Source organism: Dermacentor silvarum, chromosome 4 (genome assembly GCF_013339745.2).
Source record: "Dermacentor silvarum isolate Dsil-2018 chromosome 4, BIME_Dsil_1.4, whole genome shotgun sequence".
NCBI classification, from domain to species: Eukaryota; Metazoa; Arthropoda; class Arachnida; order Ixodida; family Ixodidae; genus Dermacentor; species Dermacentor silvarum.
Genome location: NC_051157.2, coordinates 7,222,144 through 7,247,987, shown reverse-complemented (window position 1 = coordinate 7,247,987; position 25,844 = coordinate 7,222,144). Strand labels below are relative to the sequence as shown.

Sequence of the window (25,844 nt, the reverse complement as noted above, 5' to 3'; positions counted from 1 at the left end):
CGGAGGGTTGCATGGCAGCAACTTGGGTGTACGTGGCTGGCAGATTTGGCAGCGTTGGAGGGTCAGGGCACACAGTGTAAACCAAGGAAGACAGCTCGTCTTGGATGATGTCTCGTAGCCCAGTGGACAAAGAGTGAGCTTGAAGCACAGCAGAGCACGACAGGCCTTGTGCTTGAAGCTCTTCGCAGATCAAAGCCCGAATTAACGTGCGCAAATCCGCATCCAAAGAAGGTCGCGTGTCACAGACGTCTGGCTGTAACCGGATAGCTTGTAGTGCATCCAGATGCTGGCAGGTCGCGATAACATCGTCCACGATTGTGGGGTTTTTAACTGCCAGTGCGTTCAACACACCGTGTCCAATTCCTTTTAAAATGTGTCGAACGCGATCGGGCTCACTCATTGCCGTGTCGACACAGCGGCAAAGAGAAAGGATGTCTTCAATGTACGAAGTGTACGTCTCCCCTGCTGGTTGTTGCATGCGCGCATCGAGCTTCCTCTTTGAAACTTCAGAACGGATGGTTGGTGTTCCGAAAATCTTCCGGACTTGGTGTTGGAAGGTGGTCCAATCGGGCAAGGCGCTCTCCATGGTTAAAGAACCACGTCTTCGCGACATCGGACAGGTAGAAGGCGACGTGGCGAAGTTTTTGAGGGTCGTCCCAGTGGTTGTACTCACTCACTCGGTCATAGTTCTCCAGCCAGTCCTCAACGTCGTCGCGCGGGAGACCAGAGAACACAGTGGGGTCACGCTGCTGGGCGGAATGGTCCATGCGGAGGCGGCTGTTTGGGGGGCAGAGGGGGTGATGCCGGAGGCTCCAGGTTGCGGTACTTGAGTCATGGCTGTGGCCAGGCGGAGCAAAAGGTGACCCGAACGACGCTCCAGTGGGACTCGACGTCATAGAGGTCTAGGGGATCGAAAGCAGCCTCTACCACTTTGCAAGGCAGCAGCACAGCTGTTGTCTTGACGCCTTTATTCGGCTGAGCCACACGCTGAACGAAGACGCGCACAGTGATGATGATTATGTACAGGTGAAGAAGATGAAGGATGAATATTGTGCTCACAATATATATACATATATTGTTACAAGCCACCTACCCTTCGGACGAAGAAGACGAAAAAAAAAACACTGGTGCATACCCACTATGTTGCATAGCAGACGACAAAGAGGGCGACCTGTGTCCCAGCCCGCCATCTTTGTTGTTGTGGTGCCACTTGCTGTCACTGTGTAAATATTGTATATAAGCCCTTTTTGTCTTCTACCCGTAACATGTTTGGTGGAGGTGCGGGGTAACTCTGAAGGACACCACGGAAATTCGCAGCGGACATCTCGTGGGACATACGACCACGTCGACTGAGAGGCCCGCTGACTCAGCCTCGGTTACCATGCATCGGTTGTCCTGGCCTAACTACGAGATCCTGGTACCTTCTCCGGTACTGACACTATGGACGTCGAAGGCTGGTTAACCGAATATGAGTGAGCCAGCCAGAACAACCGGTGGGACCCAACCATCATGCTGGCTAACGTTATCTACTGCCTCAAAGGAACGGCCCGTGTTTGGTTCCAAACACACGAGGAGGAACTGACTAGTTGGGACACCTGCAAGCAAAAACTAGAAGCTCTTCAGGAAGTCAGTCGGGCGCCAGCGAGCCGCCAAGAAGGAACTTTCGTCCCAGGCCCAAACATCAACTGAACCATATGTCATGTACATTCACGACGTGTTAGCTCTGTGTTGGCAGGTTGCGAAGTCAGCCACATACTTAAAGGCATCGCTGATGACGCCTTTAATTTACTATAGTATATAAGGACTGTTCTACCATCGACGACATCATAAAAGAGTGCCGACGCTTTGAAGAAGTGAAGAATTAACCACCCTGTCATGCAACAATTCGAGCGGCTACCAACACTGCCGCCACTTTAACGTGAGAGGGCATCCCGCTGCCTGGTACCGAAAGCTTGCTGCGTCTTGTGCGGCGTGAGATTGAGGCCGCGTCTCCATCTGTTCCCCAGGCCCGTTCTTACGACGAGCCATGCCCGGCAGTATCACTGATCCAAGCCATCATACACGAAGAGCTGGCGAACGCAACCGTTAACTTAATCGGTGCTGTAAGCCGCCCTGCGGTCAGCAATTTCTTTCGACCTCCCCACCCACAATCAACCCCCTACCCCGGTTACTGCGATCCAAACCAGTGGCGCACCCATGAGAACCGGCCAATATGCTTTAACTGCCATTCTCGCTATCACCGACCGTCGTCACAATGTCCCACGTACACTTACCGCCCGGTACACGTACACTTACCGTCACCAGGTCTTCGTTTCGTGCTCGCAATGACCCACCGCACCCTGATGCTCTTGCCCTTGACTCCACGCTACGGCCGCTCGCCATCCCCACAGAACCAGTGTTCTCGTTCTTCGCTGCCCCGTCGCTCGCCATCGCCAATCTTCGGAAAAGTGACCAGTGCAGCTCCCAGAGGTGATGCTGCATTGGCCAACCGACCCAGAAATCCACTGTTGACCCTGGCCACCCGACAAAACCTTTTAGATGTAGAAGTGGACAGTGTGCCTGTCTCGGCGCTCATAGACACTGGGGCGCAACTATCTGTGCTGAGCGCTCGCCTTTCATGTCGTCTCTGCAAGGTCCTTACACCGCCGACGGAGGTACACCTTGGGTCGTTGGCTTGTGCACTGCGCGTGTGAGCTTCGCTGGCCGCTAGACCTCAGTTCTATTTGCTATTCTACACCACTGTCCCCATGACTTCATCCTTGGCCATGACTTCCTGAGCACCCATTTTGCCCTCATTGACTGCTCATCTGGCCTTCTACAGTTGCAACTCCCTTCTGTGCCCGTCCTCCACGAGTCATCACCGTGTTTATGTGTCGAATTTGTTCGGCTGCGACTAGCTACTGCGACGTATGTCACATTGACCTCAGAGCCCCCTGTTTGTGACGGTGACTATGATTACGGCTTCTTTAGACAGTCTTTTGACATGGTGTGTTGCGCTCCCTCACTCTGTTGTGACTGTTGTGGAGACCTGGGCGTGTATACCTATTCAACTTTGGACGCACCCCACAATTTCTTCCTGAATAAAGCATCACGCTGGGCAGCATATCACCTTTAGACATACACAATCCTCTGGCCCTGACTGTGGATGCTCAACAGTCGTCACCTGGAAGCCCTGACACAAGTCCTACGCTGGACAACCCTCTTGACGGTATGATTACCCCTGACTTCTCCTCTTCTCAGTGCAAAGATCTCCACCACTTATTAGCATCTTACCGCAATGTTTTTGATTTGTCTTCGCCGCATCTTGACCAGACATCACTCATAACATATTGCATCGATACTGGGGATGCCAGACCCACCCATAGGCACCCTTACTGAGTGTCTGCTTCCGAATGCTGTGTCATTCAAACAGAAGTTGAGAAAATGCTGACTAAGGACATCACTGAGCCATCTGCGAGTCCTTGGGCATCCCCTGTGGTGCTTGTTAGAAAAAAAAAAAAACAACAACACCTGGCAGTTCTGTATCGGCTATCGACACCTAAACGAGATTTTAAAAAAAAGGATGTCTACCCTTTGCCACGAATAGATGATGGACTCGATTCTCTTCATGGCACGAGGTACTTTTCTTCCATAGATCTTCGGTCCGGCTACAGGCAAAGTGCTGTTGGCAAGCATGATCGCGAAAAGACCGCCTTCATTACACCCGATGGCCGTTTGGGTTGTGTAATGCTCCCGCAACATTTGAAAGAATGATTGATTCCCTCCTTCGCGGTTTCAAGTGGTCTACTTTCTTATGTTACTTTGACGACGTCGTTTTTTAGCCTGCATTCCACAGTCCTCTCTAACGACTATCGGCTATTTTGCAGCTATTTCGCAACGCTTGGCTTCAACTAACTCTTCCAAATGCCGTTTTGGCCGCCGAGAGATCACTGTGCTTGGCCATCTTGTTGATCTGGCCGGTATCTGACCTGACCCTGCCAAAGTATGCGCTGTTAGCAACTTTCCAATGCCACCTGCGAGCGCCTGCCCTTGTGGCTTTATCTTGAAAGCCATCTGCGGAGGGCCGAGTCCGCCCTCCCTGTGTTTTCCTGGCTAAGATCGTATTGATGCTCGCTGCTGCTGCTGCTGCTGCGCTGACTCACTCCAGCGTTTTGACAGCCAGTTTCGTGGTCATCGAGTGAGATGCATGCATGTTTGCTTTTGCGTGCGTGACACCTTGCTTGTTAATTTAGTTAGTATGCCTATGTTTACAAGTTTATACAGCTGATAAAACTATTATCCTTACTTCGTGTAACGTGTATCGATAACGTTTTCGTAAATCTTGAATAGTCCCCGGAAACATGTACTTCTTTATCTAAAAAAATTAAGGGGCAGACAGTATCCATCAATATAGGACGGTGATCACTATTTGTGGCGTCATCGACGACAGCCCAAGATGAGAATGATAAACTTGAACTAGCAAATGATAAGTCTAAGACAGAGTGCGACTGACATCAAACAAAAGCTGCAACTTTAGAACTTAAGTAATATTGCTTGAAGAAGCCCAATCCCATAAACGTTTCCCGAATGCATCAGTGTGGAAGCTCCACGCCACATGATGTGAATTGAAATCACCCGCGAACGACGTGTCCTTTTTGCAGTAGTCCACGGTGACCTCAAGTGTACGGACATCTTGTATGCCAGCAGGGAAGTAGGTATTAACTATAGATAGCGGTACGCAGCCTGGAAGTGTTATTTCTAATACTAAAATTTCACATTCAAGAGATATAGTATTATATGAAATTTTTGCTCTATGACAAATTTTAGATGAAATGAACAAGCCAATCCTCCACCTTGGAAAGGCCTATCCAATTGAAAGCAACGATAGTTTTTTTAAATGAAAATCTTCACCAGCTGTCAACCAAGTCTCTTGCAACAGTATAATATCGGGAGTATGTTGGTAAATTAGATATAAATCTGTAGTAGCTGAAAGTATTGACCGGCAATTCCATTGGAGTATCCTAAGGCACCCTATGTTGACGGAAGATGAGCAGCAGCAACTGCTTGCTCCAAAATACTTTCTTTCAAAAAGTCTGATTGCCTAGCGACTCTGATTCCGAGTGAACTTCTTGATCAAATTACTGTGAAATTGAAGCTCGCGCTAAATCTGTGCTCACGCAGGGGAGCGATTTCGGCAATTGTGCTTTAGGAGACTGTGAAAGAGAGGTCTGATTTTGGACACTACATTTTGTTATAACCCGAGATATCTCAGAGAATTGCGTAGACAGTAATTGCGCCAATGAGTCTGTCATATTTGCTAGAAGCTCTTCTATTGCTGTTTCAACAGCTTTCTCTACGTTTGTGATCGTCTGGGAATAAGATGAGTCCATGCTGAGTGAGTGGCAGGCTGAAACTCCAGCATATCCCTGTGTTCTGCTCTTAATTTCTGCAAGAGCTTCACAACGAGAGAAACATCTCCTTTCAATTATTTTGACCACTTAAACTCCTTTGATCTTTCAGGGCAGTTAGAATCGTCAGCGGGATGATTTACATTAGACAAACAGCACGATTCATCTTGAGATGTGCAATTGTTATCACTATGTTCATCCCCACATTTATGGCATCGAGTGGTTGATCGGCAACCGTTAGTGCTATGTCCGAAGCACCAACACTTGAGGCACTGTAGTGCTCGTGGGGCTAGGGGTTCAACCCTGTAAATCAATGGCCAGGCCTTAATCTCTGATGGGCGAGCCGTCCCTGCAAACGCAATAACTGTTTCAGTAGGGACCTTCTCGTTATCGACTACCTTTGTGCAGTGGTACACAGATACTACACCTGCCGGAGAAAAAATGTCCAAGGTTTCTGCTGGACTTAAACTTACATCTACGCCACGGACTAGGCCTTTGCAGCAAGCTAAGTAAGGTGGGATAAAACAGCTCACCGGATGCGTAGCGAAATTAGTGCATTTTAGCAGATCTTGCACACAAGCCTGGTCCGGCGACGAGCACAGGATCCCCCCTCGTCCAAACTGCCCAACCTCAGTGATTTGCTGGAAGTGAGTGGAGACTGCCCGAAGTTCAGTTTGAATGGATTTAGGATTTTTCATATGGATCATCCTCCTGTTTGTGGGTACTAAAGCCACAGGAACATTGCTGGTTCCACTTTGAAGAAACAGCTCCACTGGTATATCCTGAGGAGTGATGGAAGCAGACCAGAGGGAGGCCCTCTGGCCTGGAGGTGAGACAGACATCAATTCAAAAGTAACCACGACTTTCAATCAAAAAAGGTGTCAAATAAAACGATAAATGTAAGAGAACAACCGCCAGCTACTTGACAGCAAACCCGGAAGTAGACTGGGTCAGGGCACGGCCGCTGGATAAAAAAAAGGTGCGGCCCGTTGCGTGGCGCCGAAACGGCGTCTCGGGCCTAGTTCTCGCGCCCGCTCTGGCGCCACTGCTTGGGTACAGCCGTTCACGGAAAAGCATTCCCACAGCCACGTTTGTATGCGCGACAGTGACTCTAATCAGGCCGTAAATAACGCATTTTATAGTTGCACATTACAGGTTGAATATTGAAGTCGTTATTAGAAGTGCCGATTACCCTGCATATGTGAAAAGTCTGCCCTAGGAGTGCCAATCTTTTGTAGAGTGAGCCTCAATGCTCACCATGAAGGCTACACACTCGACTCGCCTGAAATGAAAAGAAGTGCTCTATTGTGAATAATCGGGAGTGGATTTACGTGTTTCTTCAAGACGACTTCAAGATGATGGATCGCGCTTATTTACAAGATTATGAATGCGAAGGTATCGCTCAGCGAAAACGATCCACGGTGCCCCCCCGATCCAGCCCAGCTTCGTTCTTCTCTTCAACCGAACTCCCCTCGCACGTTTCAACATTATCTCTGCGCTGACAGTGGCACGGCCGCTAAGTAGGTAGGTCGCAAAATTTATTGAGGTCCGGAAGAATCTTCACCCCGTTTTCATAGGGGCAAGACTGCGGGCCGCTCCCGTGTTGGGACGGGAAGGCCAAGCCTCACCGCCGCATCATGGACCTTCTGGACAGCCCGTAGTTGATCAATCTATTCGTGGTTCTTTTTGCATAAAAGAAAGGTATGACCTGCTGCGTCGCCGCCAGTGGGCAAGCGCGTCTAGGCTGAGTTAGGGAGCCTACATGCAAGCACAGCGCTTGCATGTAGGCTCCCTAGCCTGAGTTGACAGTTGCGGCCGCTGTTTTTCTTGGGCTCGAAAAAAAAAGTTTCCTGGGCTGTGCCTTCTTTTTTTGCATGTACGGCGGATAACTGGAAAACACAGTCGGGACCGCAGTCAGAAGCAAGAGCCTAATCTTTGTGTTCTTTTTATAGTCATTTCTCAGTAAAATGTAATGAACATACCAGCGACCTGTCGCTTGGCTCCCACTTACTTCCTTTCCCTGACGGCCTTTGTCGAGAAATATTGCTACACAGTGACGTACAAGTCGGGACGCCAACACCAGGACGCAGATTGCCTCTCTCGCTACCCAGTCCAAGACCCGACCTCTATGTCTGATACTGACACCGACGCCTGCGTTCTCTCTGTTTTTCCACTGGTCCATGTCGCCGACAAGCAGCGCCGTGACCCGTCCTTGCGTATCATCATTGACCGCCTGGAATCGTCACTTGCCGACAGCTCCCTTCGCTTATTCACACTTCAAGATGGCGTACTCTACCGCCACAACGTTCACCCCGACGGCCCAGCATTACTCCTTGTGATCCCTAAATACCTTCGCTCGGCTGTTCTCCACGAACTTCACGACCTCCCCACTGCCGGTCACCTCGGTGTGTCACGTACCTACGACCGGATCCGCCGACGCTTCTTTTGGCCAGGGCTTGCTCGCTCCGTTCAAAGATACGTAGCTGCGTGTGAGAAATGCCAGCGACGCAAGACACCGTCGACGCTCCCTGCTGGGTACCTTCAAGCCAATTGACATTCCCGCGGAACCATTCTTTCGGGTTGGTTTAGATTTACTTGGTCCTTTTCCTCTTTCTACCTCTGGGAACAGGTGGATCGCTGTGGCCACAGATTATGCCACGCGCTACGCCATCACCTGAGCGCTCCCTACAAGCTGCGCCACAGATGTTGCCGATTTTCTTCTGCGCGACGTGATTTTATTACATGGAGCTCTGCGGCAACTTCTCACAGACCGTGGCCGGACATTCCTGTCAAAAGTTATCGCGGACATCCTGCAGTCCTGTGCCACGAGGCACAAGCTATCCACGTCATACCATCCACAAACGAATGGCCTCACGGAGCGTCTTAATCGCACTCTCACAGACATGCTCGCGAAGTATGTGTCTTCCGATCACACTGACTGGGACCTCGCTCTACCGTTTGTCACCTTTGCGTATATTTCCTCGAGCCACGACACAGCCGGTTATTCGCCATTTTTCCTTCTGTTCAGCCGAGAACCAGCACTGCCCCTCGACACAAGCCTCCCTGTTCACGCCGCACCCACCAGTGAATATGCACTTGACGCCGTCGCCCGCGCTGCCCACGCAAGGGAAATTGCCCGTGACCGCCTTCTGCACTCAAAAGAGAGCCAACGGCGTTTGTACGACCAGCGACACCGCGACGTGCACTTCCCGCCTGGTTCTTTGGTGCTTCTATGGTCTCCGTCGCGTCAGGTCGGCCTGTCAGAAAAACTGCTGTCTCGTTACACAGGCCCCTACCGAGTGCTACGTGCCGTGACTGCCGTCACCTACGAGATCGCCCCTGACGCCCCATCTGCTTCCCAGTCCAGTGATATCGTGCACGTTACACGACTGAAGCAGTATCACCCTCCCAGTGATGACATTTAGACGCTCCGGGACGTCGCTTCTGCCGCCGGGGGATTATGCTACACGTGTGTGGTATTTGGTTGTTTGAACGAGGCGCGCGGGCGCCATCACTCGAGAAAAGAAGAGAAGGAGCGGGGCTCGCGGTGCTGAATCGAACCGCTGAGCGCTGCAACCACTGTTGTAAATACAACCTGTAAATAGCTGGTGGTCTTACTGACTCGTCCTTCGCGTAACAATATTATTCAGCCATGCTTCCTGACGCTGTAGATAGCGGGGGAATTCGTGGTACTTCACAGTTGCGTCTCTTCTCGCGTTCGAGTTGCACAGCGGCCCACAACAGCTTCGCGGCATCACACCGCTAGAAAAAACCGTCTGCCACAAACGCGCACACCAAAGAACCGTACTCAAGCACAAGCTGCTCACACACACGATCACACAAAAAAAGCACACGAGAATGCGCACGAAAAAGCACACCAACATGCATAAATCCTGAGGCAACCACATTGTAGCACGAACCGGCGTCTGCCTTGCGTACCGTAGCAGTGGCGTCCTCACCAAAAACAGCGGCCGCAACTGTCAACTTAGCCAAGACGCGCTCGCCCATTGACGGTGATGCGATGCAGCAGGCCGCACCTTTTTTTTATCCAGCGGCCGTGGTCAGGGCTAGGCGATTTCCAGCAAGCACACTTTCTGGAATGGCAGGGACTGCCGGGCGCAAAAAGAAGATAGCAGAGAGGCGCCAATAACAAGAATGTTTTCTTCTCTTGATGCCGCCCAGAATCTCGAGCGGCCCGGTCGTCATCTTTGTCGGTGCCAGGGTGTATTTATGCACGAATAGAAGTGTGGCATTGCCCTCCCTCCCGAGCGAGCATCGTCCCAATGCTGATCAAATCGTGGTGGCTAGGCTCGTAGTCAATAGCTTGTTGGTGTCCACTTCACTTGGAATGATATGGCTTCATGTGCATTCACGTGCACTACCTCGGGCACCTGTTGACGGCGTTTCGAGCAGCATGAACCGTCACCAACAACCTCGTAGATGACGTCACCAATATGGTGTAGAACCTTGTATGGTCCGAAGTATCAGCACAGAAGTTTCTCCGAGAGTCCTCGGTGTCGGACGGGAGACTAAATCCTGACTCTTTCCGCGGGTGTAAAAGAGGCAAATTGGTGGCAGAGCTTGTAACATCGTGCGTCGCGTTCTTGCTAAATACTTATCCTGACGCGGGTGAGCTGTCGTGCTTCCTCGGCGCGTTCAGTGAAATCTGCGGCATCTGCATCTGAACCATTGCAGTCATGAGACAGCATAGCGTCAAGCATTGTAGTGACTTCTCGACCATGGACCAGAGCGAACAGCGTCAGTTTCGTTGTTTCTTGGCGTGCCGTATTGTATGCGAATGTCATATACGGTAAAATTGTGTTTTGATGGAGGCTAAATGCAAAAACGTCTACGTGCTTGCGTTGTAGTGCACGTTAAAGAACCCCAGGTGGTCAAAATTAATCCGGAGCCCTCCACTACAGCGTGCCTCATAATCAGAACTGGTTTTGGCAAGTAAAACCCCAGAAAGAAGAAAGGTAAAATTGTGTCCCACTTCTTGTGCTCCACATCGACATACATGCAAAGCATGTCTGTGATAGTCTTGTTGAGGTGCTCTGTAAGCTATTTGTTTGTGGATGATAGGCCGTCGTCTTCCTATGCGCTGTGCCACTGAGCGTGAGCATAATACGCAGACGCTCAGCAGTGAATGCAGCTGCTTTATCAGTTATGATGATCGCTGGAGCACCGTGTCTCAGGACAATGTTCTCGATAAAGAATCGTGCTGCTTCAGCTGCCGTACCGCTTGGAATAGCCTTAGTTTCCGCATATCAGGTGAGATAGTTCGTCGCGACTATGACTCATCTGTTGTCGCTGTCACATATTGGAAAGGGGCCCAGGAGGTCTATTCTAATTTGAGCACATGGCTTTTCCGGTACCGTAACGGGGTGGAATAGCCTAGCAGGTTTAGTCGGTGGTGCTTTGCGTCGCTGACACTCAAGGCATGTCCTAACATAGTGCTTCACCTCTTCTGCGAGCCTGGCCTAGTAGTAGCTTTGTTTGATTCGTGCCAGTGTTCGCATGTAACCAAGGTGGTCTGAGGTGGCTTCGTCATGGCAAGCTTGCAAGATTTTGCGGCGGAGAACTTCGGGAACTACTAGCAGATGGCTCTTCCCTGTTGGAAAGAAGTTCTTCCTGCAGAGAATTCCATCGTGCAAACAGAATGAAGGTAGACTCCGGGAAAATAATCTCGACACCTTCGTAGCTCGCTCTTTCAAGAACTTTATCAGTGTGTTGAGCTCCCGGTCGTCTTGCTGTTGCCGAGAGAAGGCGGCCGCACCAACAATCGCTAAAAAGCCAGCGCATTCATCCGCATCTGCGCTGGGTGATTCAATGGGTGATCATGAGAGGCAGTCGGCATCTAGGTGCTGTCTTCCTGATTTGTACACTACTGTCATGTTGTACTCTTGAAGCCGCAAGCTCCTGCGTGCCAAACGTCTGGATGGGTCTTTCATATTGGTCAACCAGCAAAGTGAATGGTGATCACTTACTACTTGAAATGCGCGACCATATAAATACGGACAAAACTTTGTGACTGCCCATACGACGGCCAGACATTCCTTCTCCGTGGTTGAGTAGCTGGACTCGGCACGTGAGAATGTTTGACTTGCATATGCAAATACTCTGTCGGCACCGTCCTCACACTGAACGAGGACAGCTCCAAGGCCTACGTTGCTGGCATCGGTGTGGATTGCTGTTGACGCATCCTCGTCAAAGTGAGCAAGTACTGGCGGAGTTTGTGGATGCTGCCGTAACTCATTGAACGCCGCTTCTTGCTCCTCTCCCCATACAAATGTAACGTCGTCTCTTGTGAGTCGGGTGAGTGGAGAGGCGAGATGCGCAAAATCGGCAATAAATTGTCGTTAATAGGTGCAGAGACCCATGAGGCGTCTGACCGCCTTCTTATTTGTAGTCCTAGGAAACTTTGCGAATGCTGCAGTTTTATCGGGGTCCGGCTTAACTCCTTCTTGACTAACTAGATGACCTAGAAACTGAAGCTCTTCAACCCGAAGTGACATTTTTCAGGTTTCAATGGGAGTCCCGTGGACTGTATGGCTTGAACAACTGACAGCAGCCGCTTCAGATGTTCTTTGAAAGTGGCGTCAGGCACAGTCCTAACAACAACGCCAGAGGTAGGAGAAGAGGTCGCCATTGCACTAGCAATGACACCTTCTCCCAAATATAAAATAATTTTAAGTGATTCCAAGACTGTCATATTAAATTACGCTAAAGGACGCATCTCGCCAAAGGCGCAAAAAATCCTCCAAGCTGGTTTCCACGGAGACCGAGTTAGGAGAATACAAATCATCTGGGCACCAGCCCACTCTGGCCTGCCAGGCAACGTGAGTACGCATGACCCGGCTCGAGGTTTCGCAGACCGAGACGACGTCACCAACACCAACAAGGACGCATTCGCAATCCGGCGGTTGGGCAGAGATAGGCTGGTTTCCTTTAGGGAAATCATAGATCATTACAGACTAGCCAGGGCTAGATACCCGGCAGCACATTGCTCGTTAAACAAGTGGCAATCAGTGGCTTGGCGGCTAATACAAACCAACACATTCCCCAACCCCATTGCCTTCAGTCACTATCACCCAGACGTATCCACAGACATATGTAAGCATTGTAACAACCGAGCAGATCTTCAACACATAATCTGGGCATGCCCAAAGAAACAATATAATAATAACAACTACTCAAAAACACAACAACCAAGTTTAATAATAAGAAATGAGGAGCAATGGGAGACCATGCTGCTCAGCTCGGACCCGGATGTTCAAGCAAGAGTAGTCCAAATGGCTGAAGACGCCGCCGTGGCTCAGGGGCTGCCGGCTGCCGTCTAAAGGGGGGATGAGGGAGGCTTCTAGTCATTACCCCCTCCTCTAACCACATTTTAGGCAAAATAAAGTTTTCTCTCTCTTGAAAGTGGCAGAAAAAACAATCACATCATCGAGGTACACCAGGCATGTCTTCCACTTGAGACTGGATAAGACAGTATCCATGAACCTTTGAAACGTGGCTGGGGCCTAGCATAAGCCGAAAGGCAGAACCTTGAATTCATAGAGCCCATCAGGCGTTACGAATGCAGTCTTCTCTTGATCACGCTCATCTACCTCTATTTGGCAGTATCCACTCTTAAGGTCAATAGAGGAGAAGGAGCGCGCATGCCGTAGCCTGTCTAAAGAGTCGTCGATTTGCAGCAGCGGATACACATATTTCTTTGTAACATCGGCCATTACCAGTGCTGCGGCTCCTCTCGGTGCCCCGGCAATCAGACGATCGTACTATTGATACCACTGCTGCGCAGCGCCCGCTCGGTTGCTGTGGCCTCTTTAATAAACTCGTCCACTGTTGTCGGCGGATTGCGCACAAGGCCAGCGAAAAGCTGCTCCTCGACACCACGCATGAGATGACTGAGCTTTTTCGGGATGCTTCCACGTAGTGTGGTCGACAATTCGGTCAAGTACCAGAAATGAGAAGCTCTTTGATGACACAAATGCCTGGCGGGGAGCAACAATGTCTCCAAATGTTTTATAAACGCGCTTGTCCCATCTGTACCTGTGTGTGTAATTTTTAGCGCTGATCCCCCCTCAGCAGTTATGGTTAACACGATCCTTAATGAGGTAGAGGCGTGCCATGAGTGGGGCCGCAATGTTCTGTGTATGGAAGAGAAGGCTGCCCCCATGACACCCGCCCCCTCCCTGCAGACCACCGCTAGCCCTCACCTTGCTTTCACATTCAAGCTTTCCCTTTCATCCGTGGCGCCCTTTCTGAGCCCGCCTCCTGAAACTTTGTTCCGTGTGAAAGGGGGGAGAGGGGGGGTTGGGTCTAAAAATTATAGGAGGGGGAAGGGTTTCGACCCCTAACCCCCCCCCAATGGCTACGCCAATGGAATGAAGTACAGTGGATGCATCGAATTCTTAGCGGCGACGACTAGAGCCCACTTCGCTAGTTTCAGGTTTGCAGAGCACCGGTGATATGCCGGCGATCTCTGAAAACGAACATGTCGCTATTTCTGCTAGACTCTGTGGCCATATTGGCACACGGTTGTGCAGTCGGAGTCCAAATATCACACTACGTGCTGTAAGGTATCAGAAATTTTGGTTGTCCTTATACGTACATTAAGGGGGGACACGGGTCTTAGACCAAACAAATCGTGGAAAAATAACTTTTTTGAAAACATTATTTTTGGACTCTACAGTGTCTGATGCATTATGTCAGAAATTTTTACGTATTTTGGACCAATATTTTGGTCGTAACGGTGTTGTGTATCACGTCGACGAGCCGTATTTTTACTGATGAATGCACAAAAAAGGCCCTTTTTTGTAGACTGTAGAACAGAACGCTACTTGGGTGCTGTATACTAGCCTCGTCAGTGATGCGATCTTTCCATTCAGACATTTCTTCAGTCACAGAGGTAATGGGCATTTGTTCTTCCCTTCCTTGGCCCAATTATGTTATGGATGGACACAATTGTACAGAAAACACATGTCCAAGTTAACTGATGCCCGTCTGGCCATTTGCCCATTTTTGCAATAACAGAAAAATAACATCACAAATCAACTTACTATATGGCATATGACATGATTCTATTATTTTTCCAGTTGTTCACTAACCCGACATTGCTAGATAGTTGCTGGTCCAGCCAGTCTTGATGCAGCAGCTAGTGCCCTTCAGGCACAACTTGCTATGTTCACATTGTATTATTTAGTCAGCATAAACACTGCATGGCCACCATTCGCCACAAATAATTTCGGCTTCACACAAGACCACTCATGAAAGCAGGCATCAAGCAGGTTGATGGCGCCAACTGGTGTCTGCTTCACAAATTGCACCCTGCACGTCATAAACCTTCGAAAATAAAACAGCGATTTCTCGGAACCTGATCTGTTGGGTCTTCTTTGGCATCTTTGCTTCTCAAACCTAGAACTAACGACAGGCAGGTGACTCGGCATATGTCGGCTGTTTTGTGTGGTGTATAATTGCTGACATAGCAAGCAGACCATCTCAACACAATTTTTCATTGATAGGTTGAACACTGATAGGAATGTGGCAATACAGAGATAAACAAAATATAGTAGTTGTGATGAAGACACACTCATGAAATAATATATCCAAAATTAGCAGCGCATCATCTAAGATGGCACTACAAATGTTTCGCATTGCAAAGAATTCTTTCAGCAGCATATTTTGCAACCACTTCAAAACATTTGAGCTGTACTTGTTAAAAATTAAAAGATGTACCATTGACTGCAGCGATGCACAAGCCAGATCTACAAGGAAACGTTATCTTCTTTCTGGGGTTTTACGTGCCAAGACCAGTTCTGATTATGAGGCACGTCGTAGTGGAGGGCTCTGGATTAATTTGATTAATTTTGACCACGTGGGGTTCTTCAACGTGCCGAGAAAACAATATTCTATCCGTTAAAGCTAGTTTAAAAAAATACATTTTTGCAGTTTTTTGACAAGGAAACGTTATCAGAAAACTGCAAAAATGTACTTTCTGAAACTGGCCTTAACACACAAAATATATTTTTACCTCGAATACCTAGCTGTATTATTACTCAGGTACAACCTATGACTGCTATGGCAATATTTCATTCAAAGTCGAGATGAAAGTAAGTCTGACCTTGTGGGGATTGAGGTATGCGCCGGCGCCATTGTGCGGGCTTCACCTATTCTGCCATCCCTGCACCTTGCCCCGGTCCCCGTTCGCATTCCGGTTTCAGCGGTGGCGCTCCACTCGCGACGGTTTGCGGTGGAGGCGGGGTGCTGACGTCAGGATGCGGCCACGTTCGGCTGCTGACTGCTGAGCGTGGCTCTCTCTCTGGGACCAGTGCAGGGTACGTATACATGCTTTCCTCTCGTCTGCCGATACCTTTGTGACTAGGAGTGGAGCTCGTACACGGTGCCTTTGCCCGTGCGGGGACCGCATGCTTTGTGCTGATCCTTTCCTGACACTAAGCCGAAGAGCGGTGTCTAGTGCTCGTGTGAGGTCATACCATGCCAAGCTGCACTTGCCGAAGGAGGATTGCCCGAGCTCTCGTGAGTTGGCCCATTGGTTATCGCCAGAGCAAGTAGCATAGCCGCCGAGACTTTTTCCGAGCAGCATGTCCCAGCTTGAGCCTGTGCTCTCGCAGCGACGTCCTATAGGCGCCCATGTCTGTATTTTCGCCCTTAGTGTGAGACCCCTTTGGTTCCCTGCAGCCTGGGCGTTTGTGCAGCGCTGGTGCCGCTGGAGTCAATAAACGGTTTCCGTTAATACTGGGTGTTCTTGCATGCATCGCTCGACCCATGCTCGCGCGCAGCGGTGCTGGAGGCAACGGCTGGCGTGGCCCTGTTTTGCGCTAAGCTCGAACCCGCGGTGGTCGGTACTCCTATGAGACCTTAAGACCCCACAACTTTCAGTTCGTTATCATGGTGTAAAAGCAGCATACCTACCAACTCTCCCAAATTTCTCGTGAAGTTTACAAATTTGCGCCTGTTCTCCTCTTTTACAAATATATTTTCTGTGAAGTTTTCCGAAATGTAGATTCTGATTGGGAAAAAAGTGTAAGATGTCAAAGGGTAGAGGCATGGTTGCAAAAAAAAAAAAAAAGAATGGAATTGTGATGGTTCCTGCACCGTCCTTTCGTGGCAGTACAAGAAACCATATACCAGAGGGGCGCTTGATTCAAGCAATTCAGACGCTTCAAACTGGCAAAATTAGCAACAGCAAAGTTGCTGACAAAGTCACTTTAGTCTAAAAACAATGTGGTTGTTTTCAGCCTCTGCTGTGCCAAGTTTGTTTTTTCTAGTGTCTTAAGGTAAATTATTATTAATAAATGTGTCCTTGTCCCACAAAAGATGCATGCTTAGGACAAAAAAGATGCTTGCAACCCCCTGGTTTGTCATATCCACTGAATTTTTACGAATTTTAAGCTCTACAGGTTGGCGGATATGCAGTGTGAACAAATGACTGCAGTGTATGCTTGAACTATAAAGTGCTTATCTGATGTAAGCATCTTTTATTGAAAATTCAGTACACTAACATTTTGCAAAAAGAAGCAGCTTATCACAATGTCTACGTTTTTACTATTCATGGGAGAACTTTTGTGCTGGTAGCCACTGATGTCTGCAATTGTTGTTAATATGAAGTCCTGGAAACAAAAAGGAAAATGAGAACCTGTATAAGGACACATGCAAATGTGGAAATGATGTCCTGACCTAGGAAATTCGCAAGGTAGGCACAATGCATTGCAGCTTAGAAACAACCGCATGGATAAATACAAAATAAGTTTTTGCCTGTTTCTGTTTCATGCACTAAGGCATGGTCTTCAAAAAGAGTCTGGTAAAAGAGTGAATACTGCGAAATGCTAACATAGATTGTTCCCCTAAATGCTTACAATGAAGCTAATAAGCCTCTTGGAGGACAAACTTATTTGAGAAATGTGTACTGCCTAAGGAAATGATAAAATAACCTGAAGACTGTCATATACCCGTCTATAGCGTTAAAATGGATGTGTAAAGATTTTTGTACAAGAATGAAGATACACATGAATAGGAACACCTATTTCTTTTCTAGCTGCTTCACAGCTGATTACAGACAGTAAAAAGGTAAAATGTAACATAAATATTCAGTAAAGAAATGAGTTTCTTGCAAGATGCATACTCTGCATGCAATATACCGTTCATGTTACAGCCTGTAGAAATGTGAATGGCTGAAGTGTCAAGCCCGACGAGGCACATTTTAAGGCAGTCTGAAATGACTGTTCCATTCACGGGCTTGACAACTGTGCAAGAATGCAATAAAGCAAGCAGGGCCTTTCATGCAAGGCCAGCATCTGTTGCCATAGAAAGAAACAGGCCGTCTTCTTTTTGGATGAGTTCAGCTGGGGAGCCTTCTTCCACTATTTCACCAGCAGAGAGCACCACAATCCTGTCGCAGCAAAAGAAAAGAAAGGTTACAAATTGTACGTGGCCACTTTTAATCTGCAAAATGCTAGCGGGCTGGGTCGCAAATGAATGGTGAAGGCTGACTCACTTATCACAGTCCATTATGGTATGAAGCCTATGGGCAATGGTGATCACTGTTGTGCTCCTAAACTCTCGGCGAATGGTGTCCTTAATGAGGTGGTCGGTGGCCAGGTCCACAGACGAGGTCGCTTCATCCAGCACCAGCACCTTGCTCTTGCGCAGAAGGGCACGAGTGAGGCACACCAGCTGCCTCTGGCCAGCACTGCACGCAGCAAGCAATCACGCTGCTTAATTTGCTGGACTTAGTGAGTTGAGGACAATGGCTCTATTCCTTTTCAAAATTGAATCAGACGCAAGAAATGAAGCCTAAAGTCACATATGTTCGGTACCACCTATTAATGGTTTAGTCGTCTTGCTGTCACCGATTCTCAAGAAAATCAACACTACATTCTGTGACAGCAGTGTATTATCACTGACAACTACAAGTACCAGTGAAGTCCATGTCAAATGCCACACCATGAAGCTGGACACAATGTTATTGCAGGCAAATGCCACGCCTGGAATGACTGGCACTTGTGTTGGTATGGCGTGGCATGAAGGATAACGTGAGTACAGCTGCCACCTTGGCCATTGGAAGTAGGGGAGCAGGCTCAGAACAATAGTTTTAGCAACACCAGAAAAGCATTAGCTGCGCTGTGGTTTGCAGCTCACCCGTGATAAATAATGAGACAACAAAAATAATCCAGAAAAAATATTGAATCATTGTGAAGGGCTATTGCATGTCCTTGTGGGTGATGAAGTCTTTAGCTACATAACGAAAGTACTTTGGAAAAGCTCTGTAAATGTTTTCACGACAATGTTTTTTTTGTCCAGTAAAATGCTCATATGCTGCAACCTAAAGCCCAAGACACAGTGCAAATATGTGCGCTACGTGTGGCTATATCCCGTTCGTGCATGGAAAGCGAGAAAAGGGCGGCCAGAACGCTGCCTTCTTCTGACAACTCTTATCGTCCCACTTTCTTTGTTTTTCAAACATGAAGCAATATATCAAGCTTAAGAGGAAGTTTTAGCTCGGGCCCAACCATGATGTCACCTATTCAAATACATGCAAAATGCAGAAACGCTTTTCTGAGATAACCACTCGGCCAATCTTAATAAAATTTGTTGCATGTGAGAAAATTAAATTCGAGTGACTGTTTGAAGTGGAATTTCGATATAAGGCCTAAATTTTTTTTAAAGAATTTTTGGTAGGTCTGAAAAAAAAAAAAAAGGGTAGAAGTTTACAAATTCGTAGCTCTGCACCAAGAATAGCTATCACAATTCTGTAAACTGTATCCATTAGAGCATCCAAAGCAGACAAATTTGACATATCAATTGTATTTATTTATTTATTTATTCACGTCGCCTCACAGGCTCCAGCATTGGAGCATTGTGAGAAGGGATTACATAGACATGAGTAATTTCAGGAGCATGAGTAACCTGACTATACAATACAATGCTTATTGACTGTTAGTACCGATCACTAAAAAGAAAAAAAAAAAAAAACATTATACAATAGTACGCATTAGTAATGATAAAAAATGGCTGTTACTTCAGCCCTAAAATTAGCTGGATCACAGATGTTCACGGAAGACCATCAGCTACGGATCGAAGACCGTAGCTATATCACGGAAGACCATTCCAGTGAGTGAGAGCCTCCGGCAAAGCCGATGAGTTAAATGCAACGGCTTTACTAGAAATGCGTTGGAAGCTTAGAAGGTTGTTTAAATGACGTGAGGTGCGGTAAGGTTGTACAAGAGGCAGTGTTGAATGATTGACACTGTAGACTATCTTCTGGAATAGACAGATTAGGGTGATTATTCTCCTTGATTGCAATGTAGAAGGAGAGAGCAATGATTTAATGTTTGTTATGCTCGAGTGACGGTTGGAGTTTCTGTAAATGAAACGTGCGGCACGATTTTGAACCAATTCGAGGGAATTAAATAAGCCTGATGAGGTGACCAAATGGGTCACCTTGGGTGAACAATTTATACTTTATGTGAATTTATTACATTGTATACAAGGGTTTTGCAAAACTTCTACTCACATAATAGTGGTTCACTAGACAGCCATGTATATTACATCAATTTTGTCTGCATTAGATGTACTACAGTCGAATCTCGTTAATTCGAACACGCTTAATTCGAACTGCCGGTTTATTCGAACTGACGCTGTGGTCCCGTCAAAGTTATGTGTATTTCAATGGGCGAAAGCGCTCGGTAATTCGAATGCGAAAGCATTTGCGACGGTTACTTCGAACATAATGCGGACCGACAATACTCTCAGTATCGCGCCAAATAACGCGGCGGCGCCTCCGACTGGCATGCTCCGACATCGCTATAGAGCAAGAGCTTAGGAGAGACACCTTAATGCAGCGGCGGAGGCCCAGTCCGGCCAACGAAACTGCCCACGCCGGCAAACGCTCGCTTACTGATAACGGCAGAAAACAAAACTTCAGGGGGCAGGCTAATATGCGCTGGGCCGGCTGTACCGGCAGCGGGTGCGCACGGAGACAGTCGAAGGTAAGGGAGCTGCGAGGGAGTTGAGAGAGAGGGCGAGGGGAGCCACCGAAGCCACTGCCACCGAAGCGGTGGAGTTGCCGAGGCCAAATCCGCTTCCCTGCCACCCTCCTCCGTCACCTTCGACAGGCGTAGCGCGTGCCCGCCCGTCGCCATCGGCTCCCTGAAGTTTCGTTTTCTGCCGTTATCGGGAACCGAGCGTTAGCCGGCGTGGGCGGTTGCGCTTGCGTGCCACGATATTTCACGACTTGCACCGTTCGTGTATCGTGCTATGGTGCTCGAATACTTCAAAAATACATCCTTCATTTAATTCGAAAAGTTTTTCGGGCCCCTTGGAGTTCGAATTATCGAGATTCGACTGTACTAGATGCAATTAACCGATTTGTGATATCATTCGGTGATATCGTTAGTCATTGCTGAGTTAGAGTTGTAGTTGTAAACGTGATAGCTCCATTAAAATTAAAAAAATGATGGCCTAAATCAAGGATTCGCTACTAGTCGCTAGATTTTACCTTTTTCGTTTAAATGCAACAAACCTCATCCGATGGAACCAGAGTTGTGAGACGGTACATATCATCATTCTGTAAACTGTATCCATTAGAGCATCCAAAGCAGACAAATTTGACATATCAATCAACCTTAAGTGACACATAATTGTCACTTAAGATTGGGTGCCCAGGCATCACAGTGGGTGTAAACACTTGCTTGTCCATGAAGCTCGCATCGGTATAGGCAACCAGTGAGCCTGTTGGGAGTGCGGCATCTGCTTCTTCTATGTGGTGCCTGAAGGTAGACGATGGACGAGGGACCAGGGGCGCGATCTTGTACGCGTTCCAAAATGGAACGGAGGCGGTCTGTTCCATCGAGCCGCACACGATTGGTCAATTTGAACCGTGACGATCAAATTGACCAATCGTGTGTGGCTTGATGGAACGGACCGCCTCCGTTCTATTTTGGAACGCGTACAAGATCGCGCCCCAGATTTCGGAGGCGGCTGATGGGTTTGTTGTCCGTGAGTTGCTGGTGACCCCAGGGTGGAAGGGTGTCTACTGAAAGTGATGAGATGGAAACGGGACTGTTCATGTATGCCACTAAAGCAGCAGGTTGCAGCAAGGATGGTTTGATGGCGTTTATAGATAACTTGTCAGTGGTATTTAGTTGCGCTTCCTCCTAAAGTGTTGGAATTGGTGTGCATCATGAAAGGCCGGTGACGATACACATTGCTTCCCTTTTGATGCATTCTAAATGGGCCCAATCTCTAACTGTGAGGTGCTGGAGTTGAGCCGAATAGATGAGACAAGGCTGCAGCACTGTTTAGATGAGTAAATGGGCAGTCTTGGTACGGGCACCTCCTGGCTTGGAGCAGATGCGTCGTATCAGATGAAGCCCCTGGTGCGCTTGTTGCTGTCGATGGCACCAGCTCTTTGTTCGCAACAACATGTAGAGTGTCTTCTCTGTTGAAAGTGTCAGTCCTATTGATTGACACCATTCGTTGGCTGTGTTGAGTACTTCCTGTAAGGCAGATTCTTGTCGTTGCAGGTCGCTGTGAACACTCTACACGGTAATATCGTCGCCGTATACAATGTAGTATATGTTCGAGATCGCTGACAGGGCCTACCTGAGGGGCAGCATTGCCAGGTTGGAGAGCAACGGTGCGAGCACCAACTCCTGTGGTGCTTCCCGTTTTGTGCTGAAGCTGTCAGACGTGTGTCCTGCCATATGGATGGTAAACATCTACTGAGTCAGAAAGCACCTTATGAAATTAGAGACGTGCTCGGGTATTCCCACACAACGCATAGTGTCAAGTATAGCAATGTGGCTCACTTCATCAAATGCCTTGCGTGCATCCATGGCTAATACTGTTCACACCCGGGTACAAAAAAACCTTGTTAAAACGTACCTGCTTAATAAGTAATTCCGGCTTATATACAGCTGCAATGAATCCCCCACCCTGCCGCCAGTGAACTTCTTGCATAGGCCTTATGCGAAATCTGCTGCCATCTGGCAGGCGTCGTGTCCATACCCGCCATGTTGGAGGCTAAGCGCAGTGGTCCGCATGTGAGCGTACGGAACGTACTACGTATCAGCGTGCAGTGCCTGGTAAGAGCCACAGTTTACTGCTTACCTTTTTTCCTTCACAGAGAGGAAATCAGGATGCCGAAGGAAAAAAGGTAAGCAGTAAACTCTACCCCCACATTATTATTTTCCTTCACTGTGGACGTTTCGAGTACTCCGCCTCACAACTCCAGTGCTCACGTTACTAACGAATAGCGTCGTCTTTACGTTCGCCTTTCTTAGGAAATATGATGATAGCATCTGTGCTCGTGATCACACATTTTGCCCCATGCCGAAACGAGATGGTTTTCAATGCGTTTTTGTTACCATCTGCTTCACAGACACGCGCCTTCATGTACACGAGCTTTAAAGGCGCATTGCGGCTGCTCGCACATGCCTACGTTGCTTTTGAAATCTTTAGTTCATTTATTGCATTTCGATAACGAATACACGCTAAAAGGACTGCTCACACGCATTATTGGTTCACACAGATTGTGCTGGAGAGTGTTGTTTTTAGTTTGTTTTCAATTGTGGAGTTTCATAAGATACTGTTTGGTGGGATATGGTTCACTGTGCACATTTTTCAAGCAGTCCATGAGCTATGTAATGTTGTCATGGGTTTCAGGCGTGTCTGACACTACTCGTATGAAAATAAAAAATACCGTTCTGGGAAATGGATTACATTCGACTGTGGGTACGCGATTGTTGGTTTCGTCGAGGTATTTTCTTGTCAGTGTTTCCTCGGCGTCGCAAAATCGAGTCTAGCTGCAATGTGGCGAGATCTGCAAAACCATTGTAGGCACCGAGGCGACACAGTGAAATGCTAATTTCATTGACCTAACATGTTATCTATCAGCACATCTCGGAAAAATCCTGTGGCCACCCTACCGCACTCAAACTTTCTGAAACAAACATTGCTATGACAGCTTCTTGCTCGTACCGTCGTCGCTGCGCCTGGTTGCGCCGCATGCGAAAGCCTCTTTATGACCTTCGCACACTGTTTTTGCAAGCCTGCCTTGGTGCGCAAAAGCCAACACTGCAACTGCATGAAGACTATGGAAAATCACATTCTTTGGGAATGCGAGGGAAACCCTCCTCCACAGTCAATACAGTCAAACCTCGATATAACGAAGTTGTACTTGCATCAAAAAACTTCCGTTATATAGAGAATTCGGTTATATAGAGGTTTCGTTAATTCGATAGAAATAAGATGGGGATATCAAAATAGTTCGTTACATCGCAAATTTCCTTAAATCGAGGTTCGTTATGTCGAGGTTTGACTGTACTGCCAACTCCCTCCCACAAGACATGGGAGTCACTCCTGTCGACGACTTACTACCAGATTCAGGCAGAAGTAGCAAACTGGGCCGAAACGGTTGTGGCAAGCAATTGGTCACCACCCTTCAGACCACCTGCAAACTAATTTAATGACCTCATTATGCTGTAAATAAAGTTGTCTCTCGCTCTCTCTCTCTCTCGCACACTGTACCCAGGATATTCAGATGGCTGAAAACGTTTTATAAGCCACACTGAAAACAAAAAGAGAAAGTTTATTACCTTGTGCACAGCTTCGTTCATAACAACGGCAGGCTCACATATGACTTGGTGACTAACTTGTAGCTTCGTAATCGTTGTGAGGCAGTTCTTGAGGCATAATAACTGTCAGCTAAGTCACTAGGGTATGTCGGTAACGCAGACAGGTTCATACAGCACTCGTTTGATTTTTTTTATGCGCAGATTGATTACGATCACATATAAGCAAACAGTTGTAGCAGCGACAGTAATACAACTAGAACAGATGCCTTCAACATGGTGCTGCATCGGTAGTTTCATCAGACCTCTGACAGATGGCAGCAATTTCGCATAAGGCCTATTGGCTGACCGCTTAAGCCGTAGTCGCTTACCGCATTCCAAACGGTTAGTGCATAGTATTTACTACATTTTTTGGAGGGTACAAATGCGAAACTGGCGAAATGTCGTACGTGCAGACCATAGATAGGGAAATTGAGGCGCACAGACCTTTCTGGGACTGCAGTCACGACCTATAGTGATGTCAAAACATGGTGGCCATGATGTGTTTCCTGCTCCCATAGCTTCTGGCACTTCCATGTCATCGGCGTGGACGACATGGAAGTGGATGATTGCCTTTCTGTATCCGACGTGGCGAGGGCATTCGCAGAGAAGTGGGGCCTGATTGAGCTGGCATGTGGCCTTGCTGAGTTTGAGGACGTCGTCGCTGCTAGGCTGCCACAGTGGCAAGTGACAATCACAGATTTCTTGCTGCCTGCTCGCAAATAAAATTTGTCTGCGTGTCCGTTTGAGTGAGAATTAAGATGTAACTTTTATCTGGCCGGTAAGTCTATAGCCGCCCATCTGACATTCTCGGTTAATTACAGTATAGACTACTTATAACGTAACTGTTTATAGTGCAGAACTGGCTACAACGCGTCCTTTTCTGACTCCCATTTATCCTTCCCATAGAACTCCATGTATACGCATACTGCTTACAGAGCAGCCACACAAGACGAAATACCGGTTATAATGCGGCTTCTGCGGGAAAATCCCGATGATAAGTGCAGTAGCGAGCAAGCTTCTCAACGAGATGCACCCGCCGATGGGAGAGGAGGGCAACGAGGGCGATGCAGAGGAGGATCATGGTACGTGGAGTGGACGAATGAATAATAATAATAATAATTAAAAAATACTGCAGCAGCAGATGGAGGCAGCACGATGGGGGCGCGCAGTGGTTGCCTAGGCAACGGAGAAGCCTTTCGCTCAGCTGCTTATCAGCGGTGCATTCTGCACAGAACGCGTGCACCTGTCGCGATGCACGTCGTGAAGTGGATATCGTGCGTGCGACACTGTCAGTTTAAGCAGTGTTACGCAAGTTTAGTTTGGAGCTATTAGCGTTTATGTGCACTTATGTGCTTCCACCGTTCCTACCAGTATGCGCCCTTACAAACTTGGTAAGCCTTCGCAGTACATAGTTGCCATGGCTGATCACTCGGGGAACCAAACTCCGCTTCATACGCGTTGCTGTCAGTTCAGCCCGTGCGCGCGATTGCATGCGTAGTCTCTACATAATCATCTATCGGTATGAATATATCAAGGGTGAGCTATCCGTGACGGCATGCTGCAGGACACCCCGGCCGGTTAGGCATAACCAGATCGCCTTGTCGGCGACCAAAGTTGTGGTCTGGTGCCGACTAAAAAAATTTGTTGCAAAATGGCTTTACGGCACAGGAAAAGCGTAGAAACCACCTTGATAACGAAAGTAAGGGTACGGGCAACACTCGAATGGCGGCAGCTTGGTCTGCGGTCGCTATCTTTACGACACTGTGCATACGCCGATCAGTCCGAGAAATCAGTTGAGGCACTGTACTGCGTCTGA

General features: G+C 48.1%; 1 protein-coding gene across 1 annotated transcript in view; it reads right to left on the bottom strand.

The window, feature by feature from the left end:
- Positions 1 to 16,855: 16,855 nt before the first annotated feature.
- LOC119449376 (multidrug resistance-associated protein 1-like) overlaps positions 16,856 to 25,844 on the bottom strand; it is a 190,562-nt gene continuing 181,573 nt past the window's right edge. The window contains 2 exon segments of the mRNA XM_049666741.1: positions 16,856 to 17,802; positions 17,908 to 18,102. Coding sequence (XP_049522698.1) covers positions 17,691 to 17,802; positions 17,908 to 18,102 — 307 coding nt within the window. The 3' untranslated portion in view covers positions 16,856 to 17,690.